The sequence below is a fragment of the Fundulus heteroclitus genome, unplaced genomic scaffold (genome assembly GCF_011125445.2).
Source record: "Fundulus heteroclitus isolate FHET01 unplaced genomic scaffold, MU-UCD_Fhet_4.1 scaffold_62, whole genome shotgun sequence".
NCBI classification, from domain to species: Eukaryota; Metazoa; Chordata; class Actinopteri; order Cyprinodontiformes; family Fundulidae; genus Fundulus; species Fundulus heteroclitus.
Genome location: NW_023397055.1, coordinates 1,857,934 through 1,878,368, shown reverse-complemented (window position 1 = coordinate 1,878,368; position 20,435 = coordinate 1,857,934). Strand labels below are relative to the sequence as shown.

At 41.5% G+C, this 20,435-nt stretch overlaps 2 protein-coding genes and 1 non-coding gene across 6 annotated transcripts; 1 reads left to right on the top strand and 2 right to left on the bottom strand.

Annotated features, from left to right (window-relative positions):
- Window positions 1-355: 355 nt before the first annotated feature.
- On the top strand, window positions 356-7,279 carry LOC118561364 (coxsackievirus and adenovirus receptor homolog). 3 transcript variants are annotated; one of them, XM_036133420.1, is made up of 3 exons: window positions 356-800; window positions 4,379-4,717; window positions 6,445-7,279. In XM_036133420.1, the coding sequence occupies exons 1-3, from the start codon at window positions 734-736 to the stop codon at window positions 6,642-6,644; spliced, it is 606 nt and encodes a 201-aa protein (XP_035989313.1). In that variant the 5' UTR covers window positions 356-733; the 3' UTR covers window positions 6,645-7,279. The 3 variants fall into 3 exon arrangements, 2 of the variants coding, with proteins under 2 accessions (XP_035989313.1, XP_035989312.1); XM_036133419.1 differs by lacking the exon at window positions 6,445-7,279 and adding an exon at window positions 5,169-5,762; XR_004929990.1 differs by lacking the exons at window positions 4,379-4,717; window positions 6,445-7,279 and adding an exon at window positions 5,169-6,438.
- Window positions 7,280-9,161: 1,882 nt separating this feature from the next.
- On the bottom strand, window positions 9,162-19,364 carry LOC105924599 (PRELI domain-containing protein 1, mitochondrial). 2 transcript variants are annotated; one of them, XM_036133431.1, is made up of 6 exons: window positions 19,030-19,195; window positions 17,973-18,107; window positions 15,184-15,409; window positions 14,924-15,037; window positions 12,869-12,947; window positions 9,162-9,453 (listed from the first exon to the last, which is right to left on the bottom strand). In XM_036133431.1, the coding sequence occupies exons 2-6, from the start codon at window positions 18,062-18,064 to the stop codon at window positions 9,362-9,364; spliced, it is 603 nt and encodes a 200-aa protein (XP_035989324.1). In that variant the 5' UTR covers window positions 18,065-18,107; window positions 19,030-19,195; the 3' UTR covers window positions 9,162-9,361. The 2 variants fall into 2 exon arrangements, with proteins under 2 accessions (XP_035989324.1, XP_035989323.1); XM_036133430.1 differs by lacking the exon at window positions 19,030-19,195 and adding an exon at window positions 19,204-19,364 and having other exon boundaries at window positions 9,164-9,453.
- Window positions 18,923-18,994, bottom strand: trnag-ucc. Its single transcript has one exon. It is a non-coding gene; the product is annotated as a tRNA-Gly (tRNA).
- Window positions 19,365-20,435: the final 1,071 nt, after the last annotated feature.

Genomic DNA, 20,435 nt, shown 5'->3' with positions numbered 1-20,435 from the left:
ATTACCTGTGAAACGTTTTCACTCAGCCAGAAAACTGCTTGTTGTTGCAACCAAATCCTGTGGGATTCTGTGAGAGTAGAGAGTAGCAAGATGGCGGCCAGTGACTTCAGTTTTTCGGCTAAATCAGCACTCCAGTGTATAATATAGCTTAGTGGTGTCTACTCAATTCTGACTTTTTTCTCAGAACTCTGAGATTAAAGTCAGAATAAAGTCTATTCGGAAAATTCAATAGACTTTTTTTTTTTTTTTTTGAGTGGCCCTAATCCTCTTCCGTACATTCATCTAGAAGTCACGTGATTTACATGAAGAGCAGCACCGACGCATGCGCACTGGCCTCTGTTAATTGGGTGTTGACCGTCTTTATTTATTACTCAACATCTCTGATGGCCTTTAAAGGCCATCAGAGATGTTGAGTCAGACATCAGTTTGTTGCTCTGTGAAGATGTTGTTTATTCTGTTTCACCTGAAATCTATGGTAGATTTTATTTTTATATACGTCACTCTGACGCTCCTCCTCTCAGCTCTTGCTTCTTCTTCCGTGAAGCCGTCGAAATCAGTCCTCGGTTCAAAAACCGTCCTCTTCTCGGCTAGAAATTCTTAGTTTGCCTAAACTTAAGTTGAAGTTTCCTCTAACCTTGAAGGAGCTCTACAGAGTTAATTCTTAAAGTTTAACTCGATTGCTGCTGATTTTGTTAAACTCAGGGTTAAACTGGCAGAGGAGCTTAAAGAGGAAATGGCTGCTTCTCTAACTGCGTCACTCGTGTTTTCTCTGCTGCTTTTCACCTTCAGTGTTTCTACTGGTAAGTTTCAGTTTGGTTGATAATACAGAATAAAATATTTTCATATGAAATGATGTGATCTATACGACGGTACGACGGTGTATTAGGGCCACACATGAAGGGATTTTTTTTTTTTTTTTTTTTGCCATGACGAGATTAAACTCAACATTTCGAGAATCTCAAATTCAGAACTGCGAACCCGGGTAAGCATCACTAGGTAAAGACGTTACGCTATTGGTAGGCCACCGCTTCAAGTGATGATTGTACAGTTGCAGCACGGCAAAGACTACCTTCACACTTAATTAAAACGCAGAGACTGCAGCTGTGGAGCGCGGTTGCTCTTTTCTCCAAACTTTGGAATGTCGAGATTAAAGTCGCCACGATATATCAACTTTATTCTCGAAATGGCGAGTTTAATGTCGACATGGCGACTTTAAAGAAAACTTTAAAGTCGACATGTCGAGTTTAATCTCGTCATGGCAAAAATATTTTTTCTCTTCATGTGTGGCCCTAATACTCCTTCGTAGTATAATCATGGTTCTGGGCTAAAAGACCGAGGATTTCCTTATTGCTAAACCCGATTCTGAAGTACAATTTGACCAAATCATCTACACAGTTGAATCGTCAGCCAACTGTCTGATTCTGGATTCAGTGCAGGTATCCTGTGCAGCGGTTGGCTCTCTCCAAACTATTTTGAACTAATTTCAACTTTATTCTCGACGTGTCGACTTTAAAGTCGACACGTCGAGAATAAAGTCGCCACGATATATGAACTTTATTCTCGAAATGTTGAGTTTAATGTCGACATGTCGAGTTTAATCTCGTCATGGCAAAAATATTTTTTCTCTTCAGGTGTGGCCCTAATACTCCGTCGTAGTCGTAGATCTAAAGTAGTGAATGTTGTAAAAAAAAAAAAAACACTTACTTGATCTTTTTAGCTCATTCGTACCTCTAATTTATTTCCACATTTTACTATTTCATCTCTTCTTCAATCAAATCTGTTTAAACCTGTTTTGGAATCATGAACTTAACTTACGATAAATCGGTTTATTTTTACTTTGGTTAAAAGAATAATCAAGATGTCAGTATTTTAGATGGAACAAAACAATGATGTGAAGAACTAAATATATCTTTTTAGAGGCACTGTGACCTTTGCCTGTTCCTCTTGTTTTCAAGAGGCTAAAAAAGCAAACTTTTTTTAGCCTCGCACCCCCTTCCATGTCCCAGCTGTGTTGACGCACCCCCAAGATATATATATATATATATATATATATATATATATATATATATATATATATATATATATATATATATATATCTCGGTTGCAGTTACAACTCAAAACGTCGTAACAAAGCTTCTAAATCTGTGTGAGATTTAGTCTGACGCGACGAGCGAGCGAGGGGACATTCTATAACGCTTAACGTGAAAAAGCTTAACGTGGCTTAAGGTAGGAAAACAACGAGGAATCATCACCAAATGTCGCATGGCCATATCTTGTCATGAAGACTTAAGCCTGTCAAAAAAATAAACCAAAATCCAACGATTATAGAAGATATCTCACATTAACGTTTTCTTCTTTATTGGCGCCTATGGCGAGAAAAAGGCTTAACGTGGTTTAATGTACCTGATCAATGATCACCAAATTTCTCTTTCATATTGCTCCTAATAAGCACATCAAAATGTCAAACCCAAAGTCCAATTATTATGGACGTTATCTAACATTAAGCGTTTCTGCTTCATTGAGGCCTATTGAAAGGAAAAAGCTTAACGCAATTCAATGTACCTAAACAACGATCAATAATCACAAATTTCTCTCATATATTGCTCCTCATAAGCACTTACAAATGTACTTGAGAGTCGGCTTTTTGGGAAGTGGATGAGACAAACGAACGTCTACTAAGGATTTACAGACGCAGGAAACGACAACAGACGCTGAGGTTCATTGCGCTGCTAAGCAGAATCATCACTGGAAACCGTGTGGCACGATAAGGAAGCTAGTATTATTATGAATGTCTGAATGGAGTGTGAATCGGGACGTGCAGCCAGACTGCTGGAAAAAACACGGACAGTCAGCTGACTGTAAGGGGATGACGCAGTCTGCTCATGCGCTCCTCGTTATCAGACAAGCGGGACAGAAAAAACAGTCCGAGACCTGCTCAGGAACTGGTCTGCAGTTAGCGCGGTCCGGTTATGTTTAGCGCGGTCTGGTTCAGTCTGCTGACCATTTACACACAAGAGTTATCTCGGTTACCGAGCTGGGACTGGTCTCGGCTCGGTTAAGAGTGTAGTGTAAACAGGCCTAATAAGTCTAGCGCTCCATAAAGATGTTATTAATCAGAGAAATCTTTCTGATTGTTTCATTGGTTACCTTCAGCAGGTAAAGACGCCAACGGCAACACACCTCGTCTCCCCCAGCCCGTTTCTGTCTGAATATGCGCTAAAACTGTCTCTTTAAAATGACCTCCACGGTGCAGTCTGCGCCTGTCTGAATCGCAGTGAAAAGAATTACAGCTCTGTGCGTGAGCATAGTCAAGAAATCCCCCCAGCAGCAGCGATGACGACAGCGTTGTGTGCGTGACCTGCGCGTCAGAGCTTGTCACCGGTTCAAAGTCATGGCACCGTGAGCAGCAGCGCTGTTTGTAGGCGCTGCGCGATCCATAGAGACAGAGTCATTCAATTTAATCTCATAAATAAAACTTTCGGCCCGAATTACATTTTTCCTCTGCTGATGTAAACGACGTAAAGTCAGGAGCTTGTTTTATTCTCCCGGATCCATTGCGATTCTCTCCTGTTGCCTCCAATTTCTCTCTCACTCTCTTCCTCTCCTCTTTAATGACTAACGTTCACCTTAGATGTCAGACGCCATTACAGTTTTCACCTCGTGCACCCCCTAGTGGCAGCTCGCGCACCCCCATACTTTGGGAAACCCTGAAAACTCTGGCTTGAAGCACAGCTTGTTTTGATCTGCAGGCAGTGCTCTAGCCCCACCTAGTGGTGAAATATAGAATATTGCTCCTTTAAATGTTGGTTATGGGGATACATTGTTCTATTTGGTATCTATTCCCATATGGATTAGTGATCTCTTACAGAATAAGAGATTAGGACATTAATTATACTACATACATTATACTATACTACATATTGTGATTGTCTTAATCTGGTGAGTCTTTATTAGAATCTTCTTACAAGCTCCTCTGTTATCCTGCAGCTCAAAGATCGCATGGATCCATATGAGATTCTCCTGGTGAAATAACTGATCTGATACCTTTCCTGTAGATTAATCCTGATGTTGATAGCTGATAATTATGGTAAACTCTGACATCTGTGAGCTGAAACTTTCTACCAGAGATGCTCTAATCAATGAGATGAGAAGCAGAGACTTCTGGTTCTTCTCTGGTCTGGAACATGATGAATGTGTGCTGAGGTCTGGGGACCAGACAATGGTTCTGGTCAGGTTTAAACTATTAATAATTAAATGAGAAAACACGGATTGTTTTAAAATCAAGTAGTGGTTCTGGTTATACAGCAATATTCTTCTTATAGTGAATATTCAGAGTTCCTCTCTAACTTCTGCTCTGTGTTGTTTTCTCTCCTGCAGGTCAGATAATCATCAGAGCAGAACCAGGAGGCAAAGTGATTCTGCCATGTAGAGCAGATGAGAACAAAGATGTTAGAGTTGTAGAGTGGAGGAGAACTGATCTGGAGTCAGATCATTATTTACTTCTGTACAGGAACAGTCAGTTTGATCCAGAGGGTCAGCCTCCATCCTTTAGGAACCGGGTGGATCTGCTGGACGTGGAGAATGGAGACGTGTCTTTGGTTCTGAAGAACGTGAAGACTGATGATACAGGAACATATGAGTGTCGAGTCATTCAGAGAGGAACTAATCTACTGGACACTGAGCCCATCAGCATCATCAACCTGAGAGTTGAAGCAGGTGAGTCTGTTTGTGGATCAGAAGCTCCTGCAGCTTCCTGGTTGTTGATGGAAGAGAGAAACAGATCAGATGTTAGATGATGGAGATGGACAGAAAGACTTCAATGAATCAGTATGGGTCTAGCATCAGAACATGTAGAAGAGGGGAAACTGACTCATTGGGTTCACTGGATCCTGATGTCAGAATAAAAGAATATTTAACAATATCTGAAGCTTTTCCTGTAGATATATTCTTGTGTTGACGGCTGATAACTATGTGAAACTCTGAGGCCCAAGGTGAGAAATGGTTCTGGTCGGGTTTTAGCTGTTAATCGTTCAATATGACAATCATTCTAATTGTTTGAAATCAATCAGTGTTTCTGTTTCTAAACCAGGATTATGCATTAAATAATTCTTACAGTGAATGTTCACAGTTCTTCTCTAACTTCTGCTCTGTGTTTTCTCTCCTGCAGGTCAGAGAATCATCACAGCAGAACCAGGAGACAACGTCATTCTGACATGTAGAGCAGCTGAGAACAAAGAGGTTATAGTTGTAGAGTGGAGGAGAACTGATCTGAGGTCAGATCATTATGTTCTTCTGTACAGTGACAGTCAGTCTGATCCAGATTTTCAGCTCCCATCCTTTATTAACCGGGTGTCTCTGCTTGACATGAAGAATGGAGACGTGTCTTTGGTTCTGAAGAACGTGAAGACTGATGATACAGGAACATATGAGTGTCGAGTCATTCAGGGAGGAATTAATGAATTTATGTTCATCAGCATCATTAACCTGAGAGTTAAACCAGGTGAGTCTGTCTGTGGATCAGAAGCTCCTGCAGCTTCCTGGTTGTTGATGGAAGAGAGAAACAGATCAGATGTTAGATGATGGAGATGGACAGAAAGACTTCAATGAATCCTGGTTTTCATTTCTGACAGAACCATCCTAGAACTGAACAATTTGACAGTTTTCTTCCAGAAAGTCCAACAGAAATGTAGAACGTCATCCAGCTGCTTTGATTTAGTTCAAGAAGCATCAGATGCTGCTTTGCAGCTGCTGCTAAAATCATCTATTATTACAGTTCTACATGATGTGCTCTAAGACATTTATTTATTATTGAAGACATAGAAACAAATGTGGAGAATCAGAAGATAAATGAGGGCTGGCAGTGACTCTGTTTAAAATCAGTCTCCATGTCATTCCAGTCATTTAGCAATCAGCTGATTTCAGGTAAAGATGCTGAAATCAATGCAGAATAAAGTCTATTTCAGTCCCCAGTAGTCAGACATCAGATATGTAGAGCAGCATCATGTGATCTGCTCCTGGCCAGCACCAAGATGGACTCCTGGCTTTCAGAGAACAGCTTCTGGATCAGAGGATTGTTGCTGTTCTGGAGCAGAACAGCAACAATCCTCCAGAACTTTCCTCAGGATCCTGTTAAAGGTGGAGAAAGATTTCTACCATCAAGCTGTTTAGTCACTTTAAGCAACATGACAAGCTGCAGAGCTGCACTACAAGGTCACCTTCAAGAACTGCTGCTATGGTCTGCTGCTGTCTACAACATTTAATCTAGTGGACCTTCAGAGGAGGGAGCGTAATAGAAAGGTGGAGGAAACAGAGCTGGAGATGCTGATGAGACTCTGGAGGAAGCAGCTGCTCTGAGATCAGAGATCAGTAGATGATGAGGGACAGCAGCTTCTCTATCGTCTCCTAGCTGAAAGACCAGACTAACTCCTGATTCTCTTCTGCAGGAAACAAGGGCGGACCAGAGGAGGATGAAAGGATCCATTCTGTACTGACAGTTGCTATCGTAGTTGAACTCTTTGCTGTGATTTCACTTACTGGTTTTGTGCTCTATAGAAGGAAGGGACATTTGTGTATGAAACCGAAATTGCCTCCAGCAGAAACAGAACCTATGAATCCTGAAAAACGTACTCCAACTGAAGAGTGACCATCAAGGCATCATTTCCAGCTGGAAGAAACCTTCAGCTCTGTGACAGAATATAAAGGGACTATAAAGACACACCTGGTTCTCTTCTACAGGTATAAAGGACGGACTGATACTTGGTCTCTGTTTAATTCTTGTGGTTCTTTTTGTTACTGTTTATGTGCACCATAGGATGAAGAAAAATACCAAGACCTGACCCACCTAATTCATATACCATAAAGGAACAGATATCAGACTTTTTGGACAAAAAGAAAAATGTCACCATGGCAAGATGTTGACGATATAGATTCTTGGTTCTCAGTGACAGAAATATTCATCTCCCAGATGTGACCCACCTCCAGCACCAGAAGCTGAACTCTAGCAAATTACAGCAGTACTGTGAAAACAATGGTTGCTTTCAATCTTTCAGATGCTTTCAACAAGCTGATTGGTGGGATAAATTAGTGTTTTGTGATAATGAAACACGTCTGTCAGTTTATTTAATTTAGTTAGTTTTTGTGTAGTTTATTTGCTCTTTTTCCTTCCTTCCTGGAGAAACAAGATCTCCCAAACACAAAAAGCATTAAAAAAATTTGGACAGATAAGGCTCATTACAACCTGTGCCTTTGTTGGATTAAAATGACATTGAATCCCATTTATGTCACAATGTGAGGAAATACTTTATTACGCGTTTAAAAGGATTGTAAAGTGAATTTAATCCTTGCAGGGATTTTGTTATCAAACAAAACTCAGAACTTTTCCTCTACAAAAAAATGCTCAAGAGGTTCTACGAAGCTTATTTATTATACTTTATTTTAAAGTAAAAATGGTATGGCAACAGATACAAATATCAGTGTCATTCCTTAGACACTGGAAGTAAAGGACGTGTGTAAACTGGAAATTTTAACAAAAAATTCTTTATCTATAAAATTTAATCCAAGATCATGGACCCCCAGGGGTGGAACTCCATGTTTGGTTCTTCGAAAGACATCCTGCACTTGTTGTCATAGCAACATGTGCGCCAGTTTAAACCTGCTCGAGAGCAGGCTTATTTCATGTAAACAAGATTAGATCACGGCTGTATAAGCGGAGGAGATGGAGAAGTCTGCCGTAGCCATGTCCATTTTTACGACTGCAACCTGTTGCGGAAGGTGCAAGAATAATTTCAGAGTTTTTTGAATTAATCGCGTATTGCGCAATAGACAGGATCCTTTAGCCCAGCCCGACTAAAGGATCCTGTCTCTCTACTAATTGTCTGTCTCTCTACTAAATGTAGAGAGATTTTTCTTGGTGGCTGTTATAAACAGACAAACACATCATTTAACAGTGGCTTTTAAAGAGGAAAAAGTGGTGTTAGAGCCATAAATAGAAAATAATTAAGTTATTTGTGTGATGGTTTGCTTTTTATTTTTATCATATTTAGTAAGATTTGTTCAGGATATTTTATTGTGAAGTTTAGTTTTTATTTTGAAAGGCTTGCTTCCTGTCGAGCCGTATATTGTATTAGAAAAAACTATGGATGGATTATAATTCAGATTTAGGGAGTTTTGCAAAAACAAGACTAAAAAAGAATAAACATGAATATTCACTTTCATTCTCCTGTAACGGTCAAAATTGACTAAACCTAAATCTGCCAAGAGGTATGAAGAAAAACAGTAATGAATGAAAAAGAACCTTAAATAAGACATGTACACATTTAATCACTATAATCATAGACTACATGTAAAATAAATCCACTTCTGTAAAAAACACCAACATCTATATTAGAAGAAGCTCCCAGCATTCAGAGACTGAGTGATACCTGCAGGGTGATTTTATCTGGGTCCAACAGAAGTCCACCCACCACCTGTCTGGACTAGTCTGAAACTGGAGCTTGTTTGCATTGCTTTATAAAAGTGTGGCTGGTTTGTTCAGTTTATTTGTTATCATGCAACATGTCCAGACCTAAAAGCTGTCATCATTAAGGCATTTAACTGAACCTGCTGGTGTTCTTTGGATCAGTGTAATGATCCAGGTACTCTGCAGCTTTAAGTCCATGTAACACTCTGACAATAGGAAGAGCTTTCAGGTCGAGACTGAATGTTGCCCAAAAAAGAATTTGATTAATTAATTAATTTATAATCACCTCATGCTTGTCTTGATGGACTCTGGTAACCTGGTGATGTCTCCTGTGACTACAGAATCATTAAACCTTCTAAATAAGTTGAACAAACCAAATTATTGATATATGAATTAAACATTTCAGAAACTTAAATCCAGATTTAGCTGCCCTAATTTGTTCCAAAAAGGTTTTTAAGAGATCTGTTCAGACTGCTGGCAGACATTAAATTAAAGAACTGTCTGATCCTAAAACCATGAACATTGTAATCAAGAATATTAAAATACGTGAAAAACATACAAATAGCAATAAAGGAAAAGTTGTTAAACAAGTCATAAACTAAGATGTTTCAAACAAAAAAAATACTTTTGTTTTATTTACAAAATATTCCAATAATGATTTAACCCCCACCCTTTAAAAAAAACCACACAGAAAACAGTCTATCTTAAATTGACAGTAATAACGTTTTTAAAAACTGACAGGAAAATTTGTTTTACATTTTGAGGTAACCAATCACTTTCAAGCTAGATTTAATGCCCCTCCCCCCACTGATCCTAATTAGTGTTTAACTTAGAACCAATGAGGTTCAGAACATTCATTTTTATTTATTAACAGCTCAGGTTTAAACAAACTGCTTGGGTTTCTAGGTTGGAGTTGGAGGGGCTTGTTGTGGGAAGGGCCTATGCTTCTCTGATGACTCTCCCTGGTCGTCATGGGGAAGGGGAAGAGCTTCAGCTGGAAGTAAAACAAAGTAAACAGTCCATCTGGTTGATACAATGAGGTGTAAAATGTGAATGATGAATGATATTAAACACTTCTTGTAATTTAAAGTACAGCTAGAAAAAATATACGGTGGTGGTAATAAGTAAGTACAGTCTCTCTAAGTTTTAAAGTTTTGCAAATTGAAGCAAATTCAAAAACAATTTAATCCATAAGATGAATTTAAATGAATAAATACTATCTTTTATTTAAGAAAAGCTAAAGTATAGAAGTGAAGAAGCAGTGTCATTAAAGGTACAGGATAAGCACTACCAAGACCATCAGCACCCGAGCGAACCAACGACCCTGGGTCACTGTGGAGGTCCGTCGAGCGCTAAAAGCACGGAACTTCAAGTCTGGTGACAAGGAGGCTCTGATGACAGCGAGAGCCAACTTGAACCGTACCATCAAGTTAGCGAAGCGGAACCACACTAAGAAAATCCAGGAGCTTTTCCATGACGCCAGCGACACCAGAAGCATGTGGAAAGGCATCCGGGCGATCACTGAATACAACACGCCCTCCCCCCCGGTGGGTGAGGTTGATACTGACTTTCTTAATGGACTAAATAACTTCTTTGGGAGGTTTGAGGCACTAAACAGCACTCCAGCAGTGAAAGCTGTTCCCCACCAGGAAGAGGAGGTCCTCTGCCTTGACACAGCCGACGTGTGGAAGACTTTGAGGGGAGTCAAACCGCGGAAGGCCCCAGGTCCTGACAACATACCTGGGCGGGTGATCAAGGAGTGTACAGGTCAGCTGGCTGGTGTCCTCACAGACATTTTTAACACCTCACTGGACCAAGCCACAGTGCCAGCATGCTTTAAGTCTGCCTACATCATTCCGGTGCCGAAGAAACCTCAAGTCACCTGCTACAACGACTACCAGCCCGTTGCACTGACTCCCATCATGATGAAGTGCTTCGAAAGGCTGGTAAAGGAACACATCGTCTCCAGTCTCCCCCCAACACTCGACCCTTTCCAGTTTGCCTACCGACGGAACCGCTCCACTGAGGACGCCATCTCCTCCGCTCTTCATCTGAGCCTGGCACACCTGGAGGAGAAGAACACGCACGTGCGGATGCTGTTCCTGGACTTCAGTTCATCACTCAACACTATCATCCCACAGCATCTGGTAGGAAAACTGGAGCATCTGGGCTTCAGCACACCCCTTCACAACTGGCTGCTAGACTTCCTAACCAACAGACCTCAATCAGTCCGGGTCGGACAGAACACCTCTGATGTCGTCACCCTCAGCACGGGCTCCCCTCAGGGCTGCGTCCTGAGCCCCCTGCTGTTCACCCTGATGACTCATGACTGCGTCCCCAGGTTCACCACCAATCACATCGTGAAGTTTGCTGACGACACAACAGTGGTGGGCCTGATCAGAGACGACAACGACCGGGACTACAGAGAGGAGGTGGAGCAGCTGGTGGGCTGGTGCAGAGACAACAGCCTTATCCTGAACGTGGAGAAGACGAAGGAGATCATCGTCGACTTCAGGAAGAACCGGCCCCACCACGCTCCACTGCTCATCAACAGCTCAGCTGTGGAGGTGGTCAGCAGCACCAAGTTCCTGGGGGTGCACATCACGGACAACCTCACCTGGTCTGTGAACACCATGTCACTGGTGAAGAGGGCACAGAAGCGACTCTACTTCCTGCGGAGGATGAGGAGAGCCCACCTGCCCCCGCCCATCCTCACGACTTTCTACAGAAGCACCATAGAGAGCATTCTGACCAGCTGTCTCTCTGTGTGGTGTGGAGGCTGCAGTGCCTCCGACTGGAAGAACGTGAGGAGAGTGGTGAGGACAGCAGAATGAATCATCGGGGCTCCTTTTCCCTCCATTAAGGACATTTCATATCAGCGCTGTGTGTCTCTCGAGCCCGTAACATCATCAGGGACCCCTCACACCCCCACCATGGACTGTTCTCCCTGCTGCCCTCTGGGAAGAGGTTCCGCAGCATCCGCTGCAGGTCCACCAGGTTCTGCAAAAGCTTCTTCCCTGTTGCCATCAGACTGTTAAACTGCTGCCAAACTACAACCCACAAACTCTGCAACACATTTGCATTTTTTGCACATTTTGCATCATTGCAGCTCATATAGCATTACAAATGCTATCGGACTCCTAGTCTTAAATTGCACAAATAAATGCATTCATTCACAAACGCCCTTGCACAATAATTGTTTGTATACTGTATATTTAAAATCTGTTTACTTCTAAATCTCTGCCACACCTTAAACTGTAATTTAACTTCTACTGCAATTTACAAAAGCTGTATGAAACGAAATTTTGTTCTGTACGCACTCTGTGCATACCGGATGACAAATAAAGTTGTCTATGTCTTTATGTCTATGTCTATGGATAATCTAGTGGAGGAATTACAGAGCTACAGCATTTAGAAACACTGTCCAGTACAGTGATGCTCAAAGGCCTGTATCCTGCATGTTTTAGATGTTTGCCTCTTTCAGCAACTCTAAATCACATGAATGGGCAGTCAGCATGTTGCTGGAGAACTTGATAAGCTTTAATAAGATTAATAACCTCTTAGGGAGCAGAGGGCTGCCACTGTGTGGTGGGGCTGAGGGTCTCGCTGAGGAACAGAGTTGCAGTATTTGGCATTCAAACCGGGGAATTTGCAGCATTCCCAGGATATACACACTCAGCACTGACTAGGCCACATTTCTTGTTATTTTTGTTATGATTCAAATCTTGGTGACAATAAGTGAAAGATGAAACTTAGAAAATAAAATGAGGTTTAGTTTCTGACTTTCTTCACCACAACAAGCCTGAGCAACACCAGTTAGAGGGTCATAAAGTAAACAAACCAGTAAATAAAATGCTAGCTCTTCCTCCATTCCTTCACAAAATCCACAAAACACATGGACTAGACCACCAATCTCCTTTAAAATTGTTCAATCCCCTGCTCTAACTGGCTCAGTCGGTGTGTCCTTGGGCGAGACACTTAACCTGCATTTCCTGCTGCCGGTGGTGCTGACCGTATGGCAGCCTTGCTCCTGTCAGTCTGTCCCAGAACAGCAGCAGCTACAAATGTAGCTCACCACCATCAGGATGTGAATGACTGAATGTCTGAATGTAGAGAGAAGTGCTTTGGGGTCTTCAGGACTTGAGAAAAAACGACAGGTCATTTACCATTTTACCATAAATAGCTCAGAAAGTCCATGAAGATAAAGATCTGATTCACTTTACCACGACTTGGACAAAAACCACATCTCTTGCTGCAGCTCAGACAATCAGAACCTTCAATGAGGAGAATTAGCACCTTGACCTCTGACCTACAGCTGCTCTGGATAGTGTCTACTGTCACCCAGCTGAGTCTCCCTGTGGTTCTCAGTGAGTTAAATAAGCAGTGACATGCAGATATGAAAGTCTTACTGTGAATCCTGGACAGAGCGTAGTCCAGCCCCTTCATGGCTTTAGCTTGGTTGCTTTTAAACCGGGCCAGGCCAAACTCCTGGTTGTAGACAGAGAGAGATAGAAACACTAGTTAGCAGGACACATCAACCAGAGAGGACCACTGCTCTCATCCAGGAGAGGTGCTCCACGCGTCCTTTATTCTCAGAGAACTGCACTGCAAAAAGGAAATAGCGTACCGCGCACGTGACGTCACCGTCTCAAGAGCAACGCCCCTTTTGCCGCTTAGGTAGGACAAACCGATAGAGAACGCACGTAGCAACCAGCAACAGAAACAGCGATCTGACCGACTTTGCAGCCGTTAAACTTTCCCAAGACGATGTCCCAGGCACACGGTTTACTGGTCGCACTGTCGAAGAACACACCAACCTTCAGCTCAAACGATGGCTTGAGTGTCAAGGGCTTAAAAAGACCGGAAAACGGGCCGAGTTGATCGAACGGTAAGCTTTGTTTTTTTTTTACCATGATAGCCTATATGCTATCTTGGTAGCAGGCGCTTCATTATTAACATGTCGGCCACCAAAATACTCTTACCTGTTCACTACTTGATGTCGCTGGAATTGGGTCAGGATGTTCTTCGGTTGGGCCCTTTCCTCCGACAAAATGCTTGCTACATATGCAGGCCAACCGCACCGGTGAACCAAGCGCACACATTTCTCCTTGGCACTCTGGAATCTCGGGAAAGTAATGAAGAAAACATCCTTCATATGCGGCCGATCAGCGTACCTCGAGTCGCTGTTGCACGTTCCATAGCAACAATGTTTAATAACCATGGTCTTAGATTTTGGAAAAAGCAGTCGTTTAAACGAGTAAAACCAAGGATAACGCACGTCTCTTTTACAGCAAAACAGCGGCGGACTATGCAAGCTTGTCCTACCGCGTACCACGTGATGTGACGTCATCGTGACGTTACGTTTCTAAAAATAGCTCGCTCGCGATACGCTATTAAAAGTAAGTATATTTTTTCTTGAAATTAATATATTTTTCCATGATTTGGGCAGCTTAATAAGACTATTTGCCGACAGAATGAGTATTTCTACCCCTAGAATAAGATAATTAGATATTCTGCTCCTGAAAAGAGATGATGTAGAAGAGTTGTTCTTTTTTTGAGTGCAAAAATTGACAAATAGACTTAGATTTTCTTGCTCAAATCAAGGAAATATACACTCAGTTCAAGAAAATTTTACTTAGTTTTAGTTCTCTTTTTGCAGAGTGAAGACTAGTTCTAAATTCTTAAATTTTAGGATCTATAATATATGCTGTCATAGGTCATTACTGATATCAGAACCAGACGTGACAAGTTGACATTAGTTTAAGTACTGGTAGTAGAGAATTACTTGTTGCTGCTAGAACAAGATGGCGTCCTTGGTGCTACGCTGGCTCATACATTGCACTTTCTTGTGATTTCATCTGTACTTTGCTGCTATTCTGGGTCACTTTCACCTAGAAAGCAGCTCTTTAGCATGAGGCAATCCTCTCTGGTCAGTTTTTATTTGGTTTTCATTAATCAAGAGAGTTTTTGGTTTGAATTGATTGTGATTGATTGACATCTGTCATTAATCAATTGAAGAACTGTTCCTAATAAACTGGCACGTGAGTCAGATTCAACACCATTTACCAAAAACATTCTGTCACTGTAGGGGGCGCTGTTTTGCTGACTCCTCCAGAAAAACATTAAACAGGCAAGTGCACAAAACACCATCAGAAGATGCTGCTTGTTTAGTTTGAAGATTGGCCCATGCAGCTCATCCATTGTAGCATCAGTGAATCTGTGATCGACATCATGGTCTCCTGAAAAAAGCTGGTAATGGGTATTTACCTAAATTACTTATAGCCAGACCTGCAGAGCCCGGCTTTCGTAACACAGACGAAGCCAGAGTGCTCTGATCACATTGAGCCAAGCCAGGCATTAACTCTTGTCCTTGATTTCTAAATCCTGCTTCAGTGAAACAGCCTTCAGGTTCTGAGAGCTTTAAACATCAGAGGACTTGGGTGAACATTGGGTTTCTATGTCACCTGAATGGGTCGGGCCAGTCCATAAACAGAGGAGGAGATCCAGGCTTCTCGCCTCAGTTTGGTCCAAGTGGGCTGACTGCAGTCCTGTTCAAACATGCAGCGCTCCACCACCGTCTGAGAGGATTAAAACTAGACGTTACGTTTTACCCCAGAATATGACTGGAACATTGAAAACAAGAGTCCGTTTTTGGATATATGGTAGTAATATTTCCCTCATGCAGGACACAGAACACCTCTATAAAAACATTGCAGAGTCTCACCATCATGGCGCTGTGGTTCAGGTTCCAGGTCTTGGTGGTTAGGGTGCTGGCTTCCACGTCCACGATAGAGTCTTCCAGGACGTAGACGACCCGGGCCAAGTGGGTGGGGAAGATTAGCTCCGCCCATCCAGGAAGCCGGTTGGTTTTGGTCAGCAGTCGCCGAGACAACAAGTGGTTGCTGGGAGTGAGCTCTCGGTACAGGACGTCCTCTGTGAGGACATGAGTGCTGGCCCACAAATCCAGAGAACCAATCAGCATTTAAAATCTCGTCCTGTCTGACTATTTATTTACAGCTATGTTCAAAAATCAATCATTCATCTTTTTCCTGTCAGAGAGATTCTGGACAAAGAAATCTCAAAACTTTTATTTGAATCTAGAGAAAACCAAACATCATGTATTTGATAATAGTTATATTAGGTATATTTGGGTATAGCTCTAACCACTAGGGGGTGACAAAGTGCTTGCAGTACGTTTCTCATTAAGCTTATGTAGCCGGGGCACTATGGCCCTGAAGCATGGTGCTGCACACCCTTCCTCCTGCCCATATTGGGAGGACGCTGTGATCAGGTGCAGCTGGGGGTAATCAAGCCCTTCTGGTTAAAAGGGGGCAGATAGCTGAGGAAAGGACATTCGAGGCTGGGGATTCCTTAGAGGTAAATCGACAGTTTTCATGTTACCTGGATGTTTTAAGGTGGTAATTTAACATGATTTATTCTGTGTGCAGGCTGACCTGCTACTGTTTCAGTTGTGTTTTTATTTACTGTTTTAATCACTGCTTAGACCCTATTTTAGCTATTTATTCCTAGTTTTAACCAAATGCAGGGGAGAGTTTTTAATTGTTTAGCTCCCCGGGCTGGTTTTATCTCACCTGAGGTCCTATGCTGTCCCTGGGTCCTGTGTCGGTTTTTAGATTGGATTGAGGGGACTAGTGGGAGGAGAGTTATTTTCTTTTGTGTTGTATGCACTAGGGTTTGTGGCGTGAGTGTGTTTTTGTTGGGAGACACCAAGGTATATTTCGTTTGTTTTCTTTAGTAGTTCTCCTCCAAATGGTCTAGTTAATTCAATTGGGGTTTTTAACTATTAGCTATCAGGATTCCAGGCCAGCATAGGTGCCTGTGTTAAGGTGGTTATTCTTCCCTGAACGGTAAAACATGTTAATTGTTTTGTGCCTCTGTTAATCCTTGCAACCTTTCTTTGTGGTCCGGTACCTGAGGTCACACTTACATGGCACCACCAGGCCTAACTAAACCATCTGGGCTGAGCGGTGATCTGAGGTTACAGTAGTCGACCATCTGAGGATATGCTTCATGCTTTAGTTTAATGGTCGCAGAAATATTTTCACAATTTCCAGTGTTTTCAGATTGGGTGTAAAGGTAAATATTTGCATTTTAATCACATGTTAAGGTAAAATCTGTGTGTTTTAAGTCTGTAATTCATTCCTGTTTTATTCCATCTAAGGAACATTGCTAAGATTAGTTTTATGATTTCTAAAGAAGAGATGGAGATACTCGTTCATGCTTTAATTTCTGTATATATGTTTAATCAAATCATCTATGGTCAAATTGCAAGTAAAAAATAATGCAGCTGCAAGGATTTTGTCTAAAACCAACAGGAGATCACACATTATTCGTGTATTCAAGGCTCTTCATTGGCTTCCGACTGGTTTTAGAGGATAGTTTTAAATTTTAACCATTACTTACAGACCAGAGCATGACCGAGCTCCATCTTACATCCAGGATCTGCCGAATGCACACATTTCTGGTGGCTGTCTGAGCTCTTGGGGTTGTGACCTTTTAACTGTTCCCAGAACACGTTTTAAAACAAGAGGCGATGGTACTTTCTGTGGTTCTAGCCAAAATAGTTTTTATTTTATGTATTGTTGTTGCTTGTTTTATTATAGTATGTATGTGTGTGTGTGTATATATATATATATATATATATATATATATATATATATATATATATATATATATATATTAGTGCATATTTTTTGTGAATTTTAGATCAAAAACATTGTTGTTTAACAGGAAGGTACTTTAAGTTACTTTGAGTGCAATTAGAGGGAGAAGGGGTATGAAAAACAAGTTTTACTTCTTGATGCCACCTTTTCAGACAACTTACTTTAATCATTAATCAATGTCAGATATCAGGGTAAATATACCTGAAATTTTTCATTTAGAGGAAAATTTTGTTCATTTCTATTTATGTTAAAATTATTTAATTGAATTGGAAGAGAAAATTTTATCTAATGTTTACCAATTACTTTTTTATGTGGTACTTGGTTGTTTGAAGTATTACTGAAATTAATTATTTTGTTTATTATTAATATTAACTTCTGATATTGATTTATTTATTATTTGTTAAATTTGTTAATTATCTGAAATAAATTCCTTTCATCATCATTTTATCCTATGTTTTTGTTTTTACTGCGAAGCACTTTGTGAGCCCTCTTGTCTGTGAAAGTTTACTTTCTTCCTTAATTAAAAATTTACATTTTTGCGGTTCCACCTTCCTAAATCTAAATTAACTTTTGTTCAAATTAAACATTAGCCCATTTAAAGTAGTTGGGTTAGAAATTCAAACAGGACCCTTTCTATAAATTGTAATAGTCTGGCATTGCAGAGATTCATGACCCTCAGTAGAACAAGTTCAGGATTCAATTAAACCCTCTGGTTCTCGCAACAATAATAGCTCTGGCTTCAGTCTGGAGTCAAGTTAAGTTTCTAAATGAAACGCACATGTTCAGACATGGTTGTTGTTGAACAGATGGAGATTTACGGCAGGTTTACCTGTATGGGTTTGGGTAGCGCTGCCAGAAAGCAGCCAGAACCTGATGCCATGGACTCTCTATGTGGACCTCGCTGTAGAAATATCGCACCATGTCTGGACTCACCGGCAGAGATCACAGCACACTCATTCAGTGACTGTAGGGGGAGAGAAAAAATGGAGGTCCACCTGAACTGGAGAACATCAGAGAAGCAACTCCATGGTAACTCTGGAGGAGCTGCAGAGATCCACAGCTCACATGGAGAAGGATCTGTTGGCAACACAAATGTTAATTCTGTTCTCTGCTAATCTGACTTTGAAGGAAGCAGTCGCTTATGTGGTTTTGTCAAAAAAATTAAACTGTTGGCTGATATGCAAAATAAATGTGTGGCAGAAAAACAAGCGCACATCAACCATCCCAACAGTGAGACATGGTGGAGGCAGCATCATGCTGTGGGGATGCTACTATTCAGCAGGGACAGGAAAGATGTTCACATATGGGAAGACAAGTAGAGAAGAAGTGGAAACATGCTAATCTATCACATGAAGTCCCAATAAAATACATTTTGGTTTGTAGTTGGAAAATTGTGAAAGACAAAATAATGTTCAAGACGTTGTAGGTTTGGGGTTTTAGTTTAGGCCTTTTGTTGTATTTGGCTGTTCTTCAGTTTAAATACAAGTACACTTAAAATTTATTTATTTTCTATGTTATCTATATCCACAACATTCAAGTTGGTGAAACTCCCAACACATAAGGAATTAGGGTCAAATTTAAGCAAAAATAATAATATATGGAGTTCTAAACATACGTCACTGAGTCATTTATGTTGTGAATACAGTTTCTGATTCTATTAACACGGTTACATTTTTGTGATTAAAAAAACTGAAATCCAGTTAATGTGATCGCATATTTACTGAACATTTAGCGTATTACCGCCAGCAAAAACATAAAAAATAAAAATAAGAAAACGGCTGCGTTGGCCGGGAATCGAACCCGGGTCAACTGCTTGGAAGGCAGCTATGCTAACCACTATACCACCAACGCCCGACGGAAAGCGAAGGTGGACATCTTCAATTTACCCCGACGACATGAAGCCTGGTTCCTCTCCTATGATTGGTTGATGGTTCTACGTCTCCGGGCCGGACTCTTCGCTCCGTTTACCGCCCTGTTATCGCTGCGGACATCAGCAGCTCCTGCCCGGGCGCCGGAGCTGCTGATGAGCAGGCTAGCCGCTAGCCGCGGAGCTAACGTACCTGCAGCGGGGTCAGGTCGGTGTTAAAGCCCGGGAGCAGCGCTCTAAACGCGGCATTACTGGAGATTCAGCCGAGGACGCGACAATAAAGCTGCTGTTAGCAGTTTCTGATCCCTGGACACCCAGGTAGAACCAGATCAAAGCGGTAACTGCACCTCCCGCTTTCCGCCACTAGATGTCGACGTTTCCTCACTTTACAGCAGAAACTCCCGCCTGTCCTCCTGGATTTCTGAAGATCTCATGACGTTACTTTTTGATTATTTTAATCCTTAGAATTGTGGGTCTAAAAACATAACTTACTTAAAGCTCCCTAAATTATTAAGACATAAAAAAACTCCCAATCACTTCTATTCTAAAGATGAAAATGTCTGGAGTAGTGTGGAGTTCCAAGCTTTCCAGCCACACTACTCCAGACATTTTGAGTTGAGAAAGCTTCTTGGATGGGAAGTGAAACCTCTTTATCTTCAAAATAGAAGTCCAGTTGTTTTATTTTTTAACCTTTTTTGGATTGATCATGTACTCTGCCTCTCGCCTACTGAAAGCTTAGCTGGAGATAGGCACCAGCACCCCTCGCAGCCCCATGAGGGATAAGCGTGCATAGATAATGGATAGATGGATGGATTAATCATGACCTGGATGAATCTTCACCAACATATTTATAACAGACAACTTAAGGTTTACCAGCTGTCTGATCGCTCCATTTCCTTTGCTGAATCCATGAACTCCAGCAGAAACAAGGGTAGAGTTTCAAGAAGGTGAACCTGAGCTGCTTTTAGCAGTATGATATTCAACGTCTCGGGAAATTAGAATATTAGTAACATAATGTGTCTCTGATCAGCTAATTAACTCCAAACACCTGCAAAGGTTCCCCGAGGCTCTAAATGGTCTCTGTCTGGGTCATCAGGCAACACCATCGTGGAGAAGACTGCTGACTGGACAGATGCTCAGAAGACACTCACTGATTCCCTCCACAAGGAGAAGAGGCTGGTTGTTCACTGATGGCAGGAACCAAGCATGTTAACAGAGAATTAAGTGGAAGGAAAAAGTGTGGTAGGATTAGTGTTGTCAAGCAGTCAAGAATCAGGGGGAGCTTCACAAGGAGCGGACTGAGGCTGGAATTGGTGCATCAAGAACCAACTCCAGGACATGAGCTACAAGCGTCTCACCTGAGAAACAGAACTAGAATGTTGCTCAGTGGCTCAAAATCATCTTTTTAAATCAGTGTAAAGTTTG